At 37.0% G+C, this 21,624-nt stretch overlaps 1 protein-coding gene and 1 pseudogene across 2 annotated transcripts in view; both read right to left on the minus strand.

Moving 5' to 3' along the window:
* Positions 1-21,624, minus strand: part of DIAPH2 (diaphanous related formin 2) — a 1,048,823-nt gene that overhangs the window by 789,477 nt on the left and 237,722 nt on the right. For both annotated transcript variants that reach the window (XM_090264504.1, XM_090264503.1), the window contains 3 exons: positions 5,205-5,279; positions 5,055-5,124; positions 2,570-2,706 (listed from right to left, as the gene is read on the minus strand). In XM_090264504.1, the coding sequence (XP_090120630.1) occupies positions 2,570-2,706; positions 5,055-5,124; positions 5,205-5,279 (282 nt within the window). The remainder of the gene's footprint in view (positions 1-2,569; positions 2,707-5,054; positions 5,125-5,204; positions 5,280-21,624) is intronic.
* LOC149991145 (small ribosomal subunit protein uS10 pseudogene) lies at positions 15,662-16,015 on the minus strand (annotated as a pseudogene).

The raw sequence follows: 21,624 nt of genomic DNA on the forward strand, positions 1-21,624 counted from the left end.
TGAAAAGATGCTCAACACTACTAATCATCAGAGAGATGCAAATTAAACCCACAATGAAATACCACCTCACACCGGTCAGAATGGCCATCATCAATAAATCAACAAACAATAAGTGCTGGGGAGGATGTGGAGAAAAGGGAACCCCAGTACACTTTTGGTAGGAATGCAGATTTGTGCAGCCACTGTGGAAAGCAGTATGGAGATTACTCAAAAAATTAAAAATGGACCTGCTTTTGACCCAGTGATCCCACTGCTGGGAATACAAGGTCTGTCTGGAAAAATGTCAGCCATTGTTAATATACCATGAATGGAATGCCCAATATCAATGCAACCTTGCAGCCAAGGAGAGTGTACTGAAGTGTGCCTGACTTCTATGTACTCATCAGTGGGGACGGTAGATGCCATTGAGTGAGCCTGTGTATGGTGTGGTCACCGCATTCAAAATGACTGAGCAAGTACAGCAACAAATCTGCATCAAAGTCTACATTAAGCTTGAACATTGCTCCGCAAAAACTATCTGGATAATACATAAGGCCGCAGCTATGGGCAACTGGTGATTGGCAGCTTCATCAAGACAATGCACTCGCTCATGGATCATGGCTGATGAAGAGTTTTTTGGCGAAACATCAAATCACCCAGGTGACTCAGCCCCCCTACAGCCCACATTTGGTGCCTTGTGACTACTGGCTTTCCCCAAAACTAAAAGAGCATTTGAAAGGGAAGAGATTTCAGACCATTGATGAGATTCAGGAAAATATGACAGGCAGCTGATGGCAACTGGGGGAACTGTATGAGGTGTCAAGGTGCCTACTTTGAAGGGGACTGAGGTGTCATTTTCCAATGTACAATGTTTTCTTGTATCTTGTATCTTCTTCAATCAATGTCTCTACTTTTCATATTACATGGCTAGATACCTTCTGGACAGGCCCCATATATCTAAAGTGACATCCCCAGTTCCCATGGTCCCCTCCCCTCCAGCTGCAGATGCCTAGGAGATAACGATGTTTCAGAGCTCCCCGCCTGCAACTGCCTGGGAGATAATGGGGTGATTTAAACTTAAAATAAACTAAAACCGTGTTCCGCTTTCATCAGCCCATTGTACCCGCAGCTGCGAGATAACCTAACGGCCGACTAAGCTCAAAAATCCTTTTTTTCTTCCCCTATAAAGTAACCCTTCTCTCCCCTAGAAGCTTGGAGTACTAGCCACCCACAGCACAGCTCCCTCCCCGCTTGGTAAGCTTGGACTGCCCATGGCTGGGCTCCCTCCCCACTTGCTGATTCTCCCATTAAACTGTTTTACTGCTCACCACATCTTAATGGCCTTCTGAGTGACTATGTTCTTACATGAAGGAACTGAAAATACTAATTCAAAAGAACATATGCACCCCTGTGTTCACTGCAACATTATTTACAGTCACCAAGATTTAGAAGTAGTCCAAGGGTCCACCAGTGGGTAAGTGGATAAAACCACTATGGGACAAGATGAGATGTTACTTGGTGGTAAAAAGAAAATTTTGCCCTTTGTGACAGTATGGATGGACCTGGAGAACATTATGCTAAGTGAAATAAGCCAGTCAGTGAAAGACAAATACCATATGATTTCACTCATATATGGAATCTAATGAACAAACTGAACTAACAAGCAAAATAGAGAAAGACTCACAGAGAAAGAGCAGAATAACAACTAATGGGGTGTGGGGGAGGTTAGGGGGTAGAGGGTTTGAGCAAAAAGGAAAAAGGACTCATGCATATGGATAACAGTGTGGTGATTGTGTGTGGGGGAGGGTATGTGGGGACTAAATGGTACTAGAAAAAAAACAATAAAATAAAAAACAATTTAAAAAAAGAAGAAACATTTTAGTCCATGTCCTTAGCAGGTATTTCATTCTTTATCACAATGGTTTTCTATTAACTAGAGATATTAATGACATCAAATCTAAAATTTTGCTTCTGATTCAATATTTTTTCCATAAGAAGAAATGATCTAATGCATGGTCAGCAAGTGTCATTTTTACATACACTTTGAAAAACTGGCAAAACAGCCTTGTTATTTCTTTTTAAGAGGTTAGTTTATTTCATTCTATAAATAATTGTTTTTTATTTCCCCTTACCATAGGCAGATAAAGTAAAATAATGCTATAAATAATAGTACAAAATAAAAGCATCTAGTTAATTCAATTAGTTAAAGGAGGCCAATTTTGTGATGTGCATGTGTGTAGGGTGTATGTGTGAAGGGGTTAATGTGTGTGTGTGTTTAGCCAAATTTACTCTCTAATTTTTGTCCAATATTTTAGTAATCGCTTTACCTTCACCTAGACAAAATTCTATTCAATCACTTTGAATCCAAATAGGAAGAATTTCCTGTTAGGGTTCTATCTGTTTAAAGCTATTTTTCAAACATCAAAAAGAGCTAAAATGTAAACAGATAAGATAAAAATGCTACTGATGTTTTCCTAAAATTTCCTATTATTTTCATACAAGTTATCTAAAGAAACAGAACAAAAGTAGAATTTGTTAATTTCTTAAGTGTCATTTTCCATGCAGTTAATATAATAACAACAATACTTACATGTTCTCTTCTCCAATAATGCAAATAGCAGAAAGTATTTTTACTATTTCAGTCATCATGTTGGGTTGTTTGGGGTCAATTGCTCTTGCCAAGAGTAAAAGACTTCTTTCATCTCCCAGAATCCTTTGCAATCCAAACTAAAAATATAAGTAATTTCATTGAAGATGTCTTTGGAACATATCTTTCATTTTAAAAAGCAACTTGACAGTGATTTCCTAAAAATCCATACCTTCATAATGAGTTTCTAACTAATTATATGAATTTTCTTCAAACAAGCAATGTGTATGAAAAATTAAGCTGAACAAAAAGGGTAAAATGTTGAAAAACTTTTTGTATACCATATGCCAGTTTAAGCAATAAACTTCTGTACAGATGTTCCTTTACATTATCCCTCTTATCCTCCACCTTTCAGGCTGCTGTGCTGCTTTCCAAAAGCTATGAACCCAAATAAATGACACCTAGATTTCAGTAAGTGTCACATTTAACTAGAGAGAGAAGACAATATTTTCATTTATTTTTCTTGCATATGTGTGTTCAGGTGTGCGTTATAAGAATGAATAAGTCAAGAAATTTTAAAGAAAACCTAAATCTTGAGTTTTCACTACATTAAGAAGGTAATATTTTCTTTGATCTTTGTCCCACAAAGTATTTCTCAGATTTCTTATGAAATATGTTTGCTTCTTTTTGCAGTTTAATGGTAAAATCTGACATTTTATCAGAGCAAAATTGCCATTTCAAGCTAACCTTAAACTAAGTACCAAGTATATAAATATTTTCATGATTGTTAATTTAAGTACTAAAAGAATCCTTGGGGAAAAAACAGCTAAAGCTCCTAAATGTGACTTTACCAGAGGTCATAATAAATAAGAAAATACACAGAGAAAAAAAAAAAAAAAAAAGGAAATGGAAGACAAAATTTAAAAGGAGCAAAGAAAGCAGAAGGGATATGTATGTATAAAGGTGGCCAGTAGATAATAAGTAGTAAGAAAAATAAGTGAAAAGCACAGGTGTAAAAGTGAGAGATTTATGATAACCATGCAATTACCAAACTTAAAATAACAAGTTTAAAAATCAATGAGACTGAGTGTAAAATAATTTAAATTTTTTTAATTTCCACTGATTGTTTTAAGTATTTTCTAATATATAGGGACATACTGAAAATAAAAATCAAGATGTGAGAAGTGATAAAAAACCATAAACCTAAACATCAAAGCAATATTACGCAAAGGAAGTTAAGAAGCAATGGGTGGCTTTTAATGATCCTATTGTGACATGCATTATATAAGGAAAAAATTTTTGATGTAGGTAATATAAACTTCTTGGGGCCAACAAATTTGATATGTAAGTCATTTCATATGAAAGTTTTATTCTTTGATCATGACAATTTATTACGACATGAAATAGATATATCACTCACTGTACATTTTTATTTTGAACACATAGTTTAGGCCTACACTTTCATATTCCTATGAATTTAAAAAATCCACCATTTATTCACATTTGAGCCTTTATGTGCAAGACATTAACAAGCCCTTAACTAAAGCTTAACCTTAGTTCAGAATAATCTAAGTTGAATCATCACATTCATATGGAAATAATACAATAACCAATAAATAATACTGCAAGAATAAAAAGTATTTTGCATACTCAAAACTGTAAACCTACCTTTACACCACGCTGTATATACATACTTACATATAATCCCATATACTTAGGAAAGCCTTTGCAGATTACTTAAGACAATCTTATGGTATTGGTTATTAATAACTATATATCATATTTGGCAAGTTTTTGTTTACTGTTATAATCACTTATCTCTATTAATAAGTTGAGATTATTAAAACACCACCTAAAGGGAATTATGTAGTTAGTGATTTAGTTAGGGGTATTTTACCTATAGAAATATAGAGCAAATCACTTCTAAGATAGTAACAAAATCGTTTAAAAAAAAAAAACCTGTAACTTCATAACCTGAGAAAAGATTACTTTGAGAAGAAAAACCTATGTCTAGACTATTTCACTGATTCCCTTATAATGCAAATAAAAAAGCCCCACTATTTTCCAGAAATGCCTTTTATGCATGTTAACTGACATTAATTGAACAAAAAGGAAGAGAAATCCTAACCTTATAATGCTCTTAGTGAACAAGTCAAACTGTGGCTTGGAATTTTCCTTTCCAAAGAATGAAAACACTTTCTAAGAAAATGGTATTCAACATATGACATTTAAATTTTCCTTCTACCATAATAGAAAGAATAGTATTGTCTAATTTGGGAAATAAGACTTGATTGAGAAAAACTACCAATAAATATTTTGTGAAGCAAAATATATTTTAAATACTATTTACATGAAACATGATGATCTGCATCATAATAGCCCTTTTGTAACTGAATAAGCACACGCACTATTTTATGTGTTTCATACTTTCATACTGTTGGGCAAGTTCTCACCTTTTGTGACAAAGGCAGAAATAAACACTACTTACCTTATTATTCATAAATGCTTTGAGGCACTGAATAAGTTTATACTGATTCTTTTTGTCGATATTTTCTTGCCTGAATAATAGAAAAAAAAAACCCATTATGTTGTGCCTAAACATTTCCCATTTGGTGATTTTTTTCATGTTTATTCTTACTGTTTCTTGTCCAGAAGCTTTTCCAGCACATCCAATAAGAGTCCAAGACCTTCATAGCCAAAGTTGTTAACCCAGCTGTGAAATAAATAAACAAAAAAATATGTATAAGTATACATTCAAACGTATATTGAAAACAAGAACTACTTAAAATGAAATTTTCAATTTCAATTATGATAATCCTGTCTATATTGCTTGTCGTTCTTTTTTCTGTTTCAATTGCTTCAAGCGTCCTCTGTGAGGATGACTTGAGATCCTTACCTCAACCTCAGACTTCTCTTCACTTTTTCAATTGCCCATTCCGCAGCATTGCCTTCGTTGTTTCACCAGCAACATAGACTTAAACCTGAATTTATAAGCTAAATTTATCTTCCTCTGTGCCGCTGCTTCCCTAAATCAACTCCTCTTCCATTCCTTCACATTATGTTAATAACACGACTATCCTTTTAATCATTCAGACTTGAAATACCCCCATCTCTTTGATTTTTGCATTTATTCATTTCATGTATTCAATAAATATTTATTGAGTGATTGTAAAGTACCAGAATGTTCTAGTTGATAGAGATATAACAGGCAACATAACTAAGCCCTTACCCTCATATAGTTTACCATCTCAAAAGAGGGAGACAGACGATAAGCACATAAATATGTAATAAAATGCCACTATCTTGGTACTATGAACAAAAGTAAACCTTGGTAAGTGGAATAAGAAGTGCCAACATGTTATCTTTTCATGTGTGGTTAGGAAAAAATTCTTTGATAAGGTGGTATTTGAGCAGAGCCTTGAAGAAAGTGAGGACTTTCCCAGTAGAGGGAGTGAATGAAGATCAGGTACTAAGATGGTGCCTAGAGTGCTTGGAAAATACCAGGAACTGGAAGAAGACCTGTCCTGTGACCAGGGATGGATAAGCGGGCTTGGGTGAGTAGCAAGAAATAAGTCCCATGTGTGGTAAGAAGGCTAGAAGACTGATCCTGCAGAGCTTCCTTCGACTTTTTGTTATACAGTCATGAATATTCTATTCTAGAATGACTCCCACATGCCTCGCCCTCCTTTCCACTGTCTGCTAACCTTCTAGTTTGGTCCTAGTTACCTTTCTGTTAATATGCCAGGAGCCTACCAATGCAGGTCTCTGCAGCTTCATTTTTTCTTTTATTCATTTTACAAAATAACGAACTAGATTGTACTTTATCAGCCTACTGCCCAAACTTTTTCTCTGGACTACCTAACATATTTCAAAAGTTACTTTTGATCTAGTATCAGCTTACCTTCTCAGCCTCAGGCCTTATACGATATGTTCCAGTAAAAATCAGACAAATTCTCTTTCCTGGTATCCTTCCTGACTTCCCTGCATTAGTTAATATGTGTTTCCTTCCAGAAGGTAACCCCAACTCCATCTGCCTAAACCTTTCAAGGCTCAAATTGAAAGTCAATTGCTCCATTAATGTTTTTTCCCATGAGCCTTCCAACCAAATATGAGTTATTTTTCCTTTGAATTCCCATGTATTTTTATCTCTTATTACTTCTTGTCACATATGGCTTACACACCTTTCTGGATTAAAAATTCTCTGAAGACAGTTAGATTACCTCATTTATCTTTCTGTCATCCATAATACTTAGCAAAGTACCTTGTATATAGTCAACACTAAATAACTATTTGCTACTTCCGACCAAGATGGAGGCCTAGACTGACATGATCCATCTCCCTCCACAACTAAGAAGGAATACAAATACCACAAAACCAGAAATAACCAGAAGTTTCATACATTGGAAGTCCAATATAGGAAGTTATAAAGAAGTAGTGCTCGTCCAGATGGGTAGGAGGTGCGAAGCTGGGGCAGAGAGGTCAAACTGTGCTGACGGCAGCAGCTGTGCTGATGGCGGTGGGAAGGCGGTAAGCACAGACACCTGTATTTAAGGGGAGGTGAGAAGCACCTGGGGGGCACCCCTGGCTACAGACCAAACCCATCAGCTCACGATTCCAACACCAGGGAAGACAGACCCCCATTGCCTCACACGGTGAGGGCCAGAGGGGGTGGGGATGGAGGAGGAGGCTCCCAGTTTGCCAGCAGAGAGTGAACGGTAGGAATCCATCTTGTACCCCTGCCCCCACACAAAATGCCACAGCGTGATGAGAAGGGTCACCCGGAAGTGACGAGTGCATGGTTCTCCACCCCCTATAGCGTAGGAGGTGTGACAGCTCTACCCAGGAAGCAAAGGTAAACAAAAAACTGTCAGGATGCCACAGATCATGATAGAGATCCCGGTGACACAGCTGACCAGACAGCAAATATCTAATCTAATGGCAGAGCAGATAGGAAACCTTTCTGAGGCACAGTTCAAAGCTTTGGTTATATGAATGCTTACAGACCTAATAGCAGATCTTAAATAAGACAGGGAAGGAATAAAGGCTACTCCTGCTGAAAGGAATGAAAACACATATGAAACTAGTAGTGAGGGCAAGAAAACCAGGGATCAAATCAACAAATCAGAACACAGGGAAGGAACAAACAGTCAACCAGTGCAGAAAGAGGAAATGAAAAGTGAGGAAAATGAGGAGAGGCTCAGAAACCTATGAGACAGCTATAAGTGGGCCAACATCTGAATCATAGGGTTGCCAGAAGAAGAAGAACTAGAAATTGAAAAATTATGTGAAAAAATAATGAAGCAGAACTTCCTGAACTTGGGGAAGGAAATAGACTTACAGGTCCAGGAAGCACAGAGAGTTCCAGAAAAACTGGACCCAGGGAGAACCACACCAAGACACATTATAATCAAAATGTCAAAAATTAAGAATAAAGAGAGAATCTTTAAAAAAGCAAGAGAGAAGAAGAGAATTATGTACAAAGGGGTCGCAATAAGATTATCAGCTGATCATACAAGGGAGCTCCAATAAGGCTATCCTCAGATTTCTCAGCAGAAACACTACAAGCCAGAAGGGAATGGCAAAAAAATATTCCAAGCAATGAAAAACAAAGGTCTACAACCAAGAATACTCTACCCAGCAAGGCTCTCATTCAAAATGGAAGGCGAAATAAGGAGTTTCTCAGACAAAGGAAGACTAAAAGAATACATCTCCACCAAACCAGCAATACAAGAGATGCTAAAGGGTCTGCTCTAAGAAGATAAAGAAACAGAGAGAGACAGAGAAGAACACGAGTACAAAGGGGAAAAATGACAATGAATAAGTACTTATCGGTAATAACCTTAAACGTAAATGGATTAAACGTTCCAATTAAAAGACATAGGGTAGCTTAATGGATTAGAAAGAATGACCCACATATATGCTGTCTACAAGAGACCCACCTTAGAACAAAAGATCTACACAGACTGAAAGTAAAGGGATGGAAAAAAGTATTTCGAGCAAATGGACATGAAAAAAAAGCGGGGGTAACAATACTTATATCAGACAAAACAGATTTCACAGCAAAGTCCATAAAAAGAGACAAAGAAGGGCATTTCATAATACTTAAGGGAAAAATCCATCAAGAAGATATAACCCTTATAAATATATATGCACCCAAATTAGGAGCACCCAAATATATAAGGAAAATTTTGAAAGACTCCAAGAAAGATATAGACAGCAACACACTCATCGTAGGGGACTTTAACACCCCCTTGTCAACAATGGACAGACCTTCAAAGCAAAGAAACACCAAAGATATTGAGGCACTGAACAACACTTTAGATCAAATGGACATAGTCGATATATATAGAAGTTTACACCCCAAAGAAGCAAAATATAGATGTTTCTCAAGTGCACATGGAACATTTTCAAAGATAGACCACATGGTAGGACACAAAACAAGCCTCAATAAATTCAAGAAAATTGAAATTATATCAAGCATCTTCTCAGATCACAATGCCTTAAAATTGGAAATCAACCTCAAGGAAAAAACTCAAAAACATTCAAACTCATGGAGAATGAATAACATGCTATTAAATAATGAATGGGTAAACAATGACATCAAGGAAGAAATCAAAAAGTTCCTGGAAACCAATGATAATGAACACACAACAACCCAAAACCTATGGGATACAGTGAAAGCAGTCTTAAGAGGAAAGTTCATAGCAATACAAGCCTACCTAAAAAAGCTAGAAGAATCTCTAATAAAAAATTTAACCCTACAGCTACAAGAACTAGAGGAAGAACAACAAGCAAAACCTAGATCAAGTAGAAGGAAGGAAATCATCAAGATCAGAGCAGAATTAAATGACATAGAGTCTAAAGTAACAATTCAAAAGATCAACAAAAGTAGGAGCTGGTTCTTCGAAAAGATAAACAAAATTGACAAGCCTTTAGCCAGGCTCATCAAGAAAAAAAGAGAGAGGACCCAAATAAATAAAATCAGAAATGAAAGAGGAGAAATCACAACTGATACCACAGAAATACAAAGAATTATAAGAAATTATTACGAACAACTGTATGGCAAGAAATTTGACAACCTAGAGGAAATGGACAGATTCCTGGAAAACTACAGTCTGCCCAAACTGAATCAAGAAGAAGTAGAAAGTCTGAATAGACCAATAACAGCTAGTGAAATTGAAGCAGTAATCAAAAAACTCCTAGCACACAAAAGCCCAGGACCGGATGGCTTCACAAGTGAATTCTACAAAACATTTAGGAAAGAACTAACTCCTATCCTCCTCAGACTATTCCAAAAGATACAAGAAGAGGGAAGACCCCCAAACTCGTTCTATGAAACCAGTATAACCCTAATTCCAAAACCAGGTCAAGACACAACAAAGAAAGAAAACTACAGACCAATATCGCTGATGAACATAGATGCTAAAATCCTCAACAAAATATTGGAAAACCGGATACAGCAACACATTAGAAAGATCATACACCACGATCAAGTAGGATTCATCCCAGGGATGCAAGGATGGTATAATATTCGCAAATCAATAAACGTGATACACCACATAAACAAAATGAAAGACAAAAACCACATGATCATATCAATAGATGCAGAAAAAGCATTTGATAAAGTACAACACCCATTTATGATAAAAACTCTCAGCAAAATGGGAATACAGGGAGCATACCTCAACATAATAAAGGCCATATATGAGAAACCTGAAGCCAACATCATACTCAATGGGCAAAAACTGAGAGCATTCCCCCTGAGATCAGGAACAAGACAAGGATGTCCGCTCTCTCCACTCCTATTCAACATAGTCTTGGAAGTTCTAGCCACAGCAATCAGACAAGAAAGAGAAATAAAAGGCATCCAAATTGGAAAAGAGGAAGTAAAACTGTCATTATTTGCAGATGACATGATAGTGTACTTAGAAAATCCTTTAGACTCCACAAAAAAACTACTCAATCTAATAAGTGAATTGGGCAAAATAGCAGGATACAAAGTCAATATTAAGAAATCGAAGGCATTTTTATACACCAACAATAAAAACTCAGAGATAGAAATTGAAAGAAAAATCCCATTTACCATAGCAACAAGAAAAATAAAATACCTAGGAATAAACTTAACCAAAGAGGTAAAAGACCTGTACACAGAAAACTACATAACACTGAAGAAAGAAATTAAAGAAGATACAAATAAATGGAAGCATATACCATGCTCATGGATGGGAAGAATCAACATCATTAAAATGTCCATACTACCCAAAGCAATTTATAGATTCAATGCAATCCCTATTAAAATACCAGCAACATATTTCACAGACCTAGAACAAATACTTCAAAAATTTATATGGAACCAAAAAAGAGCCCGAATAGCCACAGCAATTTTGAGGCAGAACACAGTAGGAGGAATCACAATACCTGATATCAAACTATACTACAAGGCAACGGTAATCAAAACAGTCTGGTACTGGCATAAAAACAGACATATAGATCAATGGAACAGAATAGAGAGCCCAGAAATAAGCCCAGGTTCATATGGTCAACTAATATTTGACAAAGGGGGAAAGAACATCAAATGGAATGAAAAGAGCCTCTTCAACAAATGGTGTTGGGAGAACTGGACAGGGACATGCAAAAAAATGAAACTAGACCACCAGCTCACACCATACACCAGAATAAACTCAAAATGGATCAAAGACTTAAATGTAAGCCGTGATACCATAAAAGTCCTAGAGGAAAAAATAGGCAAGAAAATTTCAGATATCCCACGTAGCAACATTTTCACTGATATATCTCCTAAGGCAAGGGAAATAAAGGAAAGAATAAACAAATGGGACTACATCAAACTAAAAAGTTACTGCTCAGCTAAAGAAAACATCAGCAAGATGCAAAAGAAACCAACCATATGGGAAAATATATTCGCCAATGACATCTCAGACAAGGGATTGATCTCCAAAATATATAAAGAACTCATACGACTCAACACCAAGAAGACAGACAACCCAATTAAAAAATGGGCAAAGGACCTGAACAAACACTTCTCCAAAGAAGACATACAGAGGGCCCATAGACATATGAAAGTATGCTCAACATCACTAGCCATCAGAGAGATGCAAATTAAAACCACAATGAGATACCACCTCACACCAGTCAGAATGGCAATCATCAACAAATCAACAAACAACTTGTGCTGGAGAGGATGCGGAGAAACGGGAACCCTGGTGCATTGCTGGTGGGAATGCAGACTGGTGCAGCCACTGTGGAAAACAGTTTGGAATTTCCTTAAAAAACTAAAAATGGAACTGCCTTTTGAACCAGCAATTCCATTGCTAGGATTATATCCAAAAAATCCCGAAACACCAATTCAAAAGAACCTATGCACTCCAATGTTCATAGCAGCATTATTTACAATAGCCAAGTGCTGGAAACAACCTAAATGCCCATCTGTAGATGAGTGGATCAAAAAACTATGGTACATTTACACAATGGAATTCTATGTAGCAGAAAGAAAGAAGGAACTTCTACCATTTGCAACAACATGGATGGAACTAGAGAAAATTATGCTTAGTGAAATAAGCCAGGCAACAAAAGAAAAATACCTTATGCTGTCACCTATTACAGGAAACTAATGAACAACACAAACAAATGAGCAAAATTGAACCAGAGGTTTGTAAACAAGAAGTAGACTAACAGTAACAAGGGGGGCGGGGGGGAGGAAAAGAAAGGTGTAAGGGGAAGGGTCAAGTAAAAAAATATATATATATATATGAATGACCCACAGACAGGGGCAACTGAGTGGGGACTAAATGTGGGGGAAGGGAGGGACAGGGTGCAGGGAAACAAGAGGGCTAAAAAAGTGAGACAAATGTAATGGAAAAACAAACAAAATTTTTTTTTAGTGGGGGAAAAATGAAAATATGAAGAATGGAAATGCCAGTTCAGTGAATATTAGGACAAAGATTTTCCTTCACGTTGTATATTTTTCTCCCTATTTGATCCCTCCAGAGTTTGGCATTCTCAACAAGTAAGTAATGACATAAGTTTCTTTGCATAGAACTAATAAGACCAGTTGTCAACAGAGGTTCCTTTTTTTTTTTTTTTTTTTTTTTTTGACCAAGTCTTTGACTGGAATGTCAAGCCTAAAGGAAACATACTTGGGCTCAGATTGTTACCAAAAAGCCCTGAGGAACTGGGAATGACTTTCAAAGGTAATAAAAGCCCGTGAGATAAAAGGCCTGGTACCATGGTTGGTTGTGCGGTCCACAGCAATCTTTCCAGGGAAGGAACGAAGGTTGTTTTCCTGAAAGATGGCTAGAAGGGACCTTAAGGCACAAGGAAAAACCAGAAAGACTTGGAAAAAACAGGTGTGTACAGGCAAGGATGAATGCCGGATATGTGGCTCAGCTTCTGTGCCCTGAAGAACAGACTGAAGGTCACCCCAAATATTCCTTGGGTAAATTCCAGCAAAGCAGAACTAAAGATCATAAGTGATCATTTGCTGCTCTTGTTATGTTTATGCAAACGAACAGGATAAATTAAAAATGGACTTAATGTAGTCCCTTTAAAGACAAGGAGGGTAACCTTAGGGAGAAAAATTATTATTCAAGGAAAATCACAATGATCAGTAGTAGAGTATAAAACAGGGCAACTAACCGTCTTAAAAGTTTCTTCTCATTTAAAATATGGTTTCACTTGAAAATTAAACCATGTCTGTGATATCATCAAAGATATTCAAGTTGCAGGAAAATAGAATTTCAAGTGCCTTGCAACTAGATGTCTTCCCAATACGACAGTCTTACAGATTTAGAGACTTGTTTGTGGGTTATGTTACATAAATTAATACGTGTTTTTTGTTTTCAAAGGACATAAGCCTATGATCGCATTACCTGAGTGATTATCTGTACGCATAAGCCTCACTTAATCCTCTCTGCAGCGCTGCCTCCTGAGACTCAACGGTTTGGCTGAACTAAATGGCTGGGTTGGGGAAGAATGGGGTGGTCTGTGGGCTTCACTTTAAAACGGGTTTCTCTTTTCTATCCTAATGGCTTGGACAGAAAAGGCCCAGAGGTCTGAGAGGGGGAAAACCTAAACTATTTACCTCAGCCCAAACTAAGTATAATGGGCAAAAGGGTTTTGGACAGGTGAGATGTGCCTAGCACACCTTCTTACAAAGAAGCCCTTTTTTTTTTTTTTTTTTTTTTTTTCCTAATATGAAACATTGAAAAATTAATCCTTGCCTTTTGTCATCTACTAGTTATGGATTGAATGATGTCTTTTAACCCTTTTCGCCAAATCTGTTGCCCCCAGAACACAACAAGGACACCAGCCTGTTAAACCAAGCACGTCGTTGACTGGAGACAGCCAACTGACCTGGAGTCTGCACGATCCTTCCCCATGTGGGAAGGCCACCCTCCCCTCCAAACCCCCACTCTTAATAGGGTTTTCTGGACCCAAGGTTAGGTAGGACGACGACCATGTCCAGCTTGAAGCAGCTAGAGGAGCTTGAGACCTTCACCCATTGTCCTTTACAAGATTACAAAGGGTCCTAATATTTGAGAGGGGGGGGGATAGTTAATTTTTACGAACCAGGGGTATGGACTTGGGGGCATTGCTGGGGAAGGGAGGTGATGGGTGGAGGGGAGCAAGGGGGAGAAAATTGGAACTGTTGTAATAATATAATCAATAAAAAACATTTAAAAAAAAGATTATCAGCTGATTTCTCAAAAGAAAATGCAGGCAAGAAGGGACTGGCAAATATTCAAAGTAATGAAAAGCAAAAACATACAACCACAATTACTCTCTCCAGGGAAGCTTGTCATTCAAAATAGAAGGGCAGAGAAAGTGCTTCCAGGACAAAGTAAAACTGAAGGAGTTCATCAGATCCAAACCACTGTTATATGAAATGTTAAAGGGACTTGTTTATGAGAAAGAGGATCAAAACTATGAACATTAAAATGAAAACTGTATCACAACAACCAACAACAGAAGCTAGGGAATTGAAACAAAGGCAGAATAAGTAGGCAACAGGAGTGAGAAAAGAATTATAGGTATGGGGAACATTGTGTGGGGATGTCAGTGGGGAGGGGGAAGGGGGTAAAGGGTGTGAGATGGTACAGGAATTAAGAAGTATCGTAGGAGGGAGTGGAGTAGACAGGAAGAGGTTGAGAAGAACTATATGCACAACCAATGGGCATGGACTAAGAGGGGAGGGACAACTGAAGGGAGGGGGGGTCACTGGGTGGAGGCACTCCAACATTTGGTATATTGCTTAAGAAGGTAAAATCGAAAGACTTTTCCTAAGTTTATTCAAAGGTCACAAAAATATTACTCTCTCTATCAATGAAATACACTGTGAGACCACTTAGTGGCATGGTTAAGTGCATATGCTTTGGAAGACTTGTCTAGGTTCCAATCCCATCTGTACTATATTTTAGAAGTTGTTTTTTTTTTTTTTATCAGTTACTTAAACTCTCTAAGATTGCTTTCTCATCTTCAAAATAGTGATGCTAAAAGTCCCTATATTCCATAATGTTTTTGTGACTACTAAACAAAAAAATGTATGTGAAATAGCACAGTGAAGCATTATTAAAACATTTTTGAAAATATTAAAAACCAAAAATGTGAATGCTCTTTGAATCTTCTAGTCCAAAATACAGTACAAATTTTAGTCATGAAGACTACTTTTCAATAATATTAATACTTAAAATATTATTCATTTATTGAAAAGTATTTTGACTAATATGAAATACGCAGATCTAAATCGACACTACTTCTTCAACAGATAATTTATATATCTGGTATTCATACTACCTGTTGTGTTTTAGCTTGTTACTATTCTACTTTGCATATATTTATTTTTCACTACATTTAGAGCTCACTGGTTCATTGGAATAAACATATAAGTTACAATGGTAAGAGGGGATAGGGAATGTGCAGAGAGAGAGTCTGTTTATAGTTTATGCATTAACCCTGACAGAAAAAATTATCAGTTATATAAAAATTAAAATTAAGGTTTTAAAGCATAAATTTATCCTCAGTCTTCAGAACTTCTGAGTTGTTTTTAAACAACTGACAGTCCATTTATTTAAGGTTCATTTAAGCATCTGTAATGGTAACTACAACCTCCTGGCTCAATACTAATGGAAGTAATCTGCTTAACAATCTCAGAAGCAACATGAAGGTCAATGAGTCACTTGTGGAACCTCATGTGAAAAGGATCCCAAGTCTTAGAACTTTTCCCATGAGGAGTTTTTCTTATAGTGACTCTCAGAGTCAGGGTAGGCATCCAAACTTGTCTATTTACTTTGAGATCCTTTTCCTTTGTGCTTCTGAATAAGACAGCACACATGTTCTCCAAATACTTGGCATTGTAGATGGTTAGAGTAATTCTAATTCAGAGAATCGCTACCTCTAGTTCCACAGGTGTCTTTTCGTATCTTTAAAAGCCATGGCAGAGGTGTGACTTCCTGACCTACTTGTTCCTTGTGAGAGCAAGCAGCAGTGACTGAGAACAGCAGTGAGTCCAGGAGCAGGAGTGGGCAGAACAGAGCTCTTCAATTGCCTCTTCCTCAAAAAGGAGGTCATTATTTTTAAAGGGCCTACTTATACTGATCACCATAATCAAAGGAAAGAAAATCTCATGTTTAATCAAAGTATCAGAGGATTCAATGAACCCTAAATCCATGAAAAGCAATATTTTCTCCTCTAGTTCTTTGGGGAGAAGAAAGTGAGGGAAAATCTATAAATGTACCTATTGAACAAGGGAATGAAAATTCTGCTCCCTCACAGATATGTGTAAAGGAAAACCCTTCACAGTTTCCTAAACCTTCAACCTTTCATCCATAAGTTGAAGTTTCAGACTCTGAATTATTTATAGTTCATGTAAATATAACTTATAATCAACGATATAGTGGACAATAAGTTCAGTACACTAAACAATATAGACATAAGAGGAAACAGTGACTAATGTACATTTATGACTTGATTGTTCAGATTCACAACTATTTTTCAAAAGGGTTAAAGCTAAAATTATTAAGTTCTATCCTGAGTCCCATGAGCTATAAATGCAACTGATCTCGGGTGTGGGAGGTAAATAATTAGTTATGTCATCCCTTTATCATTGTTTGTGCAGTGCTAAAGACTAGTGTAGAAATAGTGGACATCTGGCCAAGATGGAGGTGTAGACAGAAACACTGCATCTCCCTCCACAACTAAGAAGGAATACAAATACCTCAAAACTAGAAACAACCAGAAGTTCCAGAAAATCAAACTGAATGGAAATCCAGCAAACAAAGATATAAAGAAAAAACACTCATCCAGACAGGTAGGAGGGTTGGAGCCGGGGCAGAGAGGATGCGCTATGGTGGTGGCAACAGCAACAACAGCAGCAGCAGCAGCAGCAGACTGGCAGAAAAGCACAGTCACACATTTCAAAAAGTCAGGAGGGACACCTGGGGATTGTTCCCATCTCCTCACCGGACCTCACAGCCAACAGTCCCAGCACCAGGGAAAATAAAGTCTCATTGTTTCTGATTGTGCAGACCAGTGGGGGTTGGGGTGGAGGCAGACTGATGGTCTCAGCAGAGTCCACTTGTTTAAAGGGTCCCCATGGTCCTAGAACATCTGCAGACCCACCCACTCTGGGAGTGACAGCCAGGGAAGCAGCTACAGGGGTGCCAGTCCTGTGTGGAAGTGGAAGAGGTGTCTGAAAAAGGGGCAAGTGCTGGGCAGGCAGCATTGTTCCTCTCGGACCCCACCCCCACATACAGCACCACAATGTGGTGAAACAGGTTGCCCTGTACTGACAAATACCTAAGGCTCCTTCCTTTACAATGTAACAGGAGTGACAGCTCTACCTGGGACATAGAGGCAAACAAACATAGTAGCCTGTCAGAATGAGGAGAGAGAGAAGTATGGCCCAAAAGGAGGAAAGAATCAAGGTTCCAGTGGGAGAACTAATCGAAGAGGAGATAGCCAACCTAACAGATGAGGAGACAGACAACCTAACAGACACAGAATTCAAAACACTGGGGATAAAGATGCTCACAGGCTTGACAGATATGCTTGAGTATGGCAAACGCATAAGAGAAGAAGTGAAGGCTATGGTAAGTAAAACGAAGGAAAATCCACACAAAACCAATGGTGAAGGGAAGGAAACCAGGGTTCAAATAAATGATTTAGAACATAAGGAAGAAATAAAACAGTCAATTAGTGCAGAATGAGGAAGCAAGAATTGAAAAAAGTGAGAAAAACTTCCCAAATTTTGTGAAGGAGATGGACATACAGGCCCAGGAAGCACGGAGGTTCCGGGGCGAGCTGGACCCAGAGAGGACCACACCAGGATGCATCATGATTGAGATGCCAAAGGTGAAAGATAAAGACAGAGTTCTGGGGGCAGCAAGAGAGAGGTGGAGAGTTGCCTACAGGACTATCAGCTGATTTCTCAGAGGACACTTTGCAGGCAGTAAGGGATGTCAAGCAGTACTCAATGTGATGACAGGCAACCTGCAACCAGGACTACTCTATCAAGTAAGGCTATCATTTGGAACGGAAGGGCAGATGAAGTGCTTCCCAGACAAGGCAAAGCTAAAGGAGTTCATCATCATCAAGCCATTATTATATGAAACGTCAAAGGGACTTACTTAATAAAAAGAAGATCAAAACTATGAACACTAAAATGACAACAAACTCGCAACTATCAACAACTGAATCTAAAAAATACAAACAAAATCCAACTAAGAAATCCAGAGTAGGAACAGAATCATAGGTATGGGGATCATTTGGAGGGTTATCAGCTAGGAGAAGGGAGGGAGTAAAATGGAAAAATGGAGCAGAGACTAAGAAACATAACCGATTGGTACAAAATAGACGGGGGAGGTTAAGAATAATATAGGAAAGGGTGAAGCCAAATAACTTATATGCACGACACATGGATATAAACTAAAGGGGTGCGATTGCTTGAGGGAAGGGGGTGACTGGGCAGAGGGGAGCAAAGGGGGAAAAATTGGAACTAATGTAACAACATAATCAATAAAATATACTTTAAAAAAGACTAGTGTAGAGGATTGTGTGTTCTGTACAAAGCATTTCATTTCCCTCTAATGGTCTTCTATTCCTACGTATAATCTCATACTGCAAGCCAAATCATGGGAATATCAAATACAATGAATAATAAATAGTTCAGGGTTTCTTGGGGGGAATTCAGAAAGTTGGTAAAATTATAACACATAAAACAATTAATTCAAAAGTTCAAGAAGACTTTAAAGATGACTATAAATGGTGTTTACATGTTTTATTTAATAGCAGGAAAACATCTCATATTAATACTAATGTTGCCATTTTGAATGCAACTAAAACCAAAGCTCAGTTCTATGTACTTCTGGGATAAAAGAAGGCTGCAGGTGATTAAAATCAACATACAACCCAATGCTAACAATATCGAACATTCAGTATATGGATCAGTATCTCCAAACACTAGCCAGGGAAAACTTAGTATTTTCACCCTTTTAAAATAATTTGTCCAGCTAAATCAACTTCATAGATAATTCCATTATCAATGTATACACTCATTAAAAAATAAAATGTTAAAAACAAGACAACATGGATTTATATATGCTATGACTGCCTTGGTTTTAGTTCAATAAAAACATATATATCTACTCAGTTCTGTCTACATGAAAGTAAACACAATAGCCTGGGGCATTTGAATGTCCGTGCAAACTATTCATCATAGTAGATTAATGCATAAGCTATTTATTAGATGGAATAGTGCAATTTCCAGACATGTGCATATACTCCTTTGAAGCACAACATTCGCTTTCATTTATTTCACCCAATTCATAGAAAGGTTGAATATGTCGATTTTCCAGTTCTGCTTCCCAGTGGTTTTGACTCCCAATATGGAGATAGATAAAAATGTCCTTAGAAAACACCAAAGAGGAAATTCCATCTTTCTCTCTATACTTTATTTGCTTAAGAGAGTTTTATCTGTCTACATTTATTGTCCCCATCAGGTATCACTGGAAAGATCCTGCTGCTTCATACTACTCACACATGTTTAAGACTTCCATACAAAAAGGAAATGCATGTTCTTTCTAGCTGCTCATATAATAAGAAAATACCTCTTACATATTTACAAACTGTGAATGCCTGAGTTCCATATAAAAATCTCTGAGAGCAACAGTTGAAAGAAAAGTGCTCTCTCAAAGGATACAGTTTCCTTGTTTCTTAAAATCAATTTAAGATCTCAAACAACTTTGGAGATAGCTGAAATGGCTCAAGTCCAAATCTTTTAAAATGTCCAGCAGGCTATAGAAAAACTATTTTCCTCTCTTGCACTTCTTTAAAAATTATTGTTAGAAAAGTTTAAGAGATGGTTCTAGTCATATTTTAAATCTTCTTTATAGGTTTGAAGTTGTGAATATAATTATGTTAGGACACTAAGTAAAGTTGCCTCCTTAGTAATATAACTAGTCAAACTTATAATAAAATTTTAACTTCCACAAGAAAAAAATATTGGTTCATTTTCTTAAGTTAAGTGATACAGTTAAAATTCTATCACACACTCCATAGGACATCCAATTTCTTGTAGTTTAGTGGAATTTTGTTAAAATTAAACTATTCCAAGAAATCATATTCCCAATCTGTAAACACTAAAAATGAAACAGAGCCAACATCAAGTTTACCTGTTGTGAATAAAGTAACAGGTTCTTTGAATGCAAGGAGGAAAACTAAGAGGCGTTAGAAAATACCACCCATGCATTTCCTTTTTTCCTATACCAATATGCATGTTACACTGTCTGATTCTGATGGGGACAAGGAGAGTTGAAGAGTAATTACTATTTGATGACCGAACAACAAAAATGCAATAATCCTTCTCCTTTGCCAGGTGTAGTTCCAAAAACATATAATGAAAGACTCATTATAGAATATGATAAGTACATAGACAAAGATCAAAGAAATTTAATGTCCACAAATATTTTTAGTACACAATAACTGCAACCAAACCAAAAAGAGGCATCTCTTAGGGTCCTCATTATGGACACAAAAAAATCTCAGCAAGTCCAAATCTTTTATTGTCTCAGAATGTGATTTGTAAAGTTTTGTTTCTTTTTTCTGGTTTAATTTTATATAATATTTTAAAGTCCCTTCCTAAAAAACTGAAAAACATACTATGGAAATTATGTATGTGTATGTGTGCACATATATGCATCCTTAGCCATAGTTAAATATCTTAATATAATCTCCTTTAATAAATTTTTTCAAAATATAATAATTAAAAAATAAACAGTCACAATCTTTAATAACTACACATTAAACAACTTGGGAACTGTTAAGGCTTATCTATGACAAATTAAGCCAAACATGCTCATTATTTTTCTCTTTCATATATATATAAAACCATCTAAAGGAAAATAACAACAAAACAATAATAAACATGTGCATGACTTATAGAAAAACTTTTACAGAACTACAATGCAGTATACAGTTCCTAAGAAAAAGATACTAGCCACCAACTATATTCAACCTGGCTTCCACTCATTTTCAGAAAAATATAGAAACATAGCTACCCCTAAAAGATACATACTTATATATGTCTTTGAAAACATACAAATGCTTTTTAAAGAAAGCATGTTTTTTTTGTATTTTATTGATTATATTGTTACAATAGTTCCAATTTTCTCCCCTTTACTCCCCTCCCCCCAGCAATCCCCCCCAAGTCCATACCCATGGTTCGTGAAAAATAACTATCCCTCCCTCTCAGATATGTAATCTTGTAAAGGACAATGGGCGAAGCTCTCAAGCTCCTCTAGCTGCTTCAAGCTGGACATGGTCGTCGTCCTACCTACCCTTGGGTCCAGAAAACCCTAATAATAGTGGGGGTGTGGAGGGGAGGGTGGCCTTCCCACATGGGGAAGGATCGTGCAGACTCCAGGTCAATTGGCTGTCCCCAGACAACGGCGTGCTTGATTTAACAGGCTGGCATGTTTTAATTGCTGAAGTATCTTTGATCCTCCTCAAAATTGTAAGAGCTATCTTTTCAATTGCAATAGTTAAAA

Source organism: Furipterus horrens, unplaced genomic scaffold (genome assembly GCF_987537825.1).
Source record: "Furipterus horrens unplaced genomic scaffold, mFurHor1.1.pri manual_scaffold_17, whole genome shotgun sequence".
NCBI classification, from domain to species: domain Eukaryota; kingdom Metazoa; phylum Chordata; class Mammalia; order Chiroptera; family Furipteridae; genus Furipterus; species Furipterus horrens.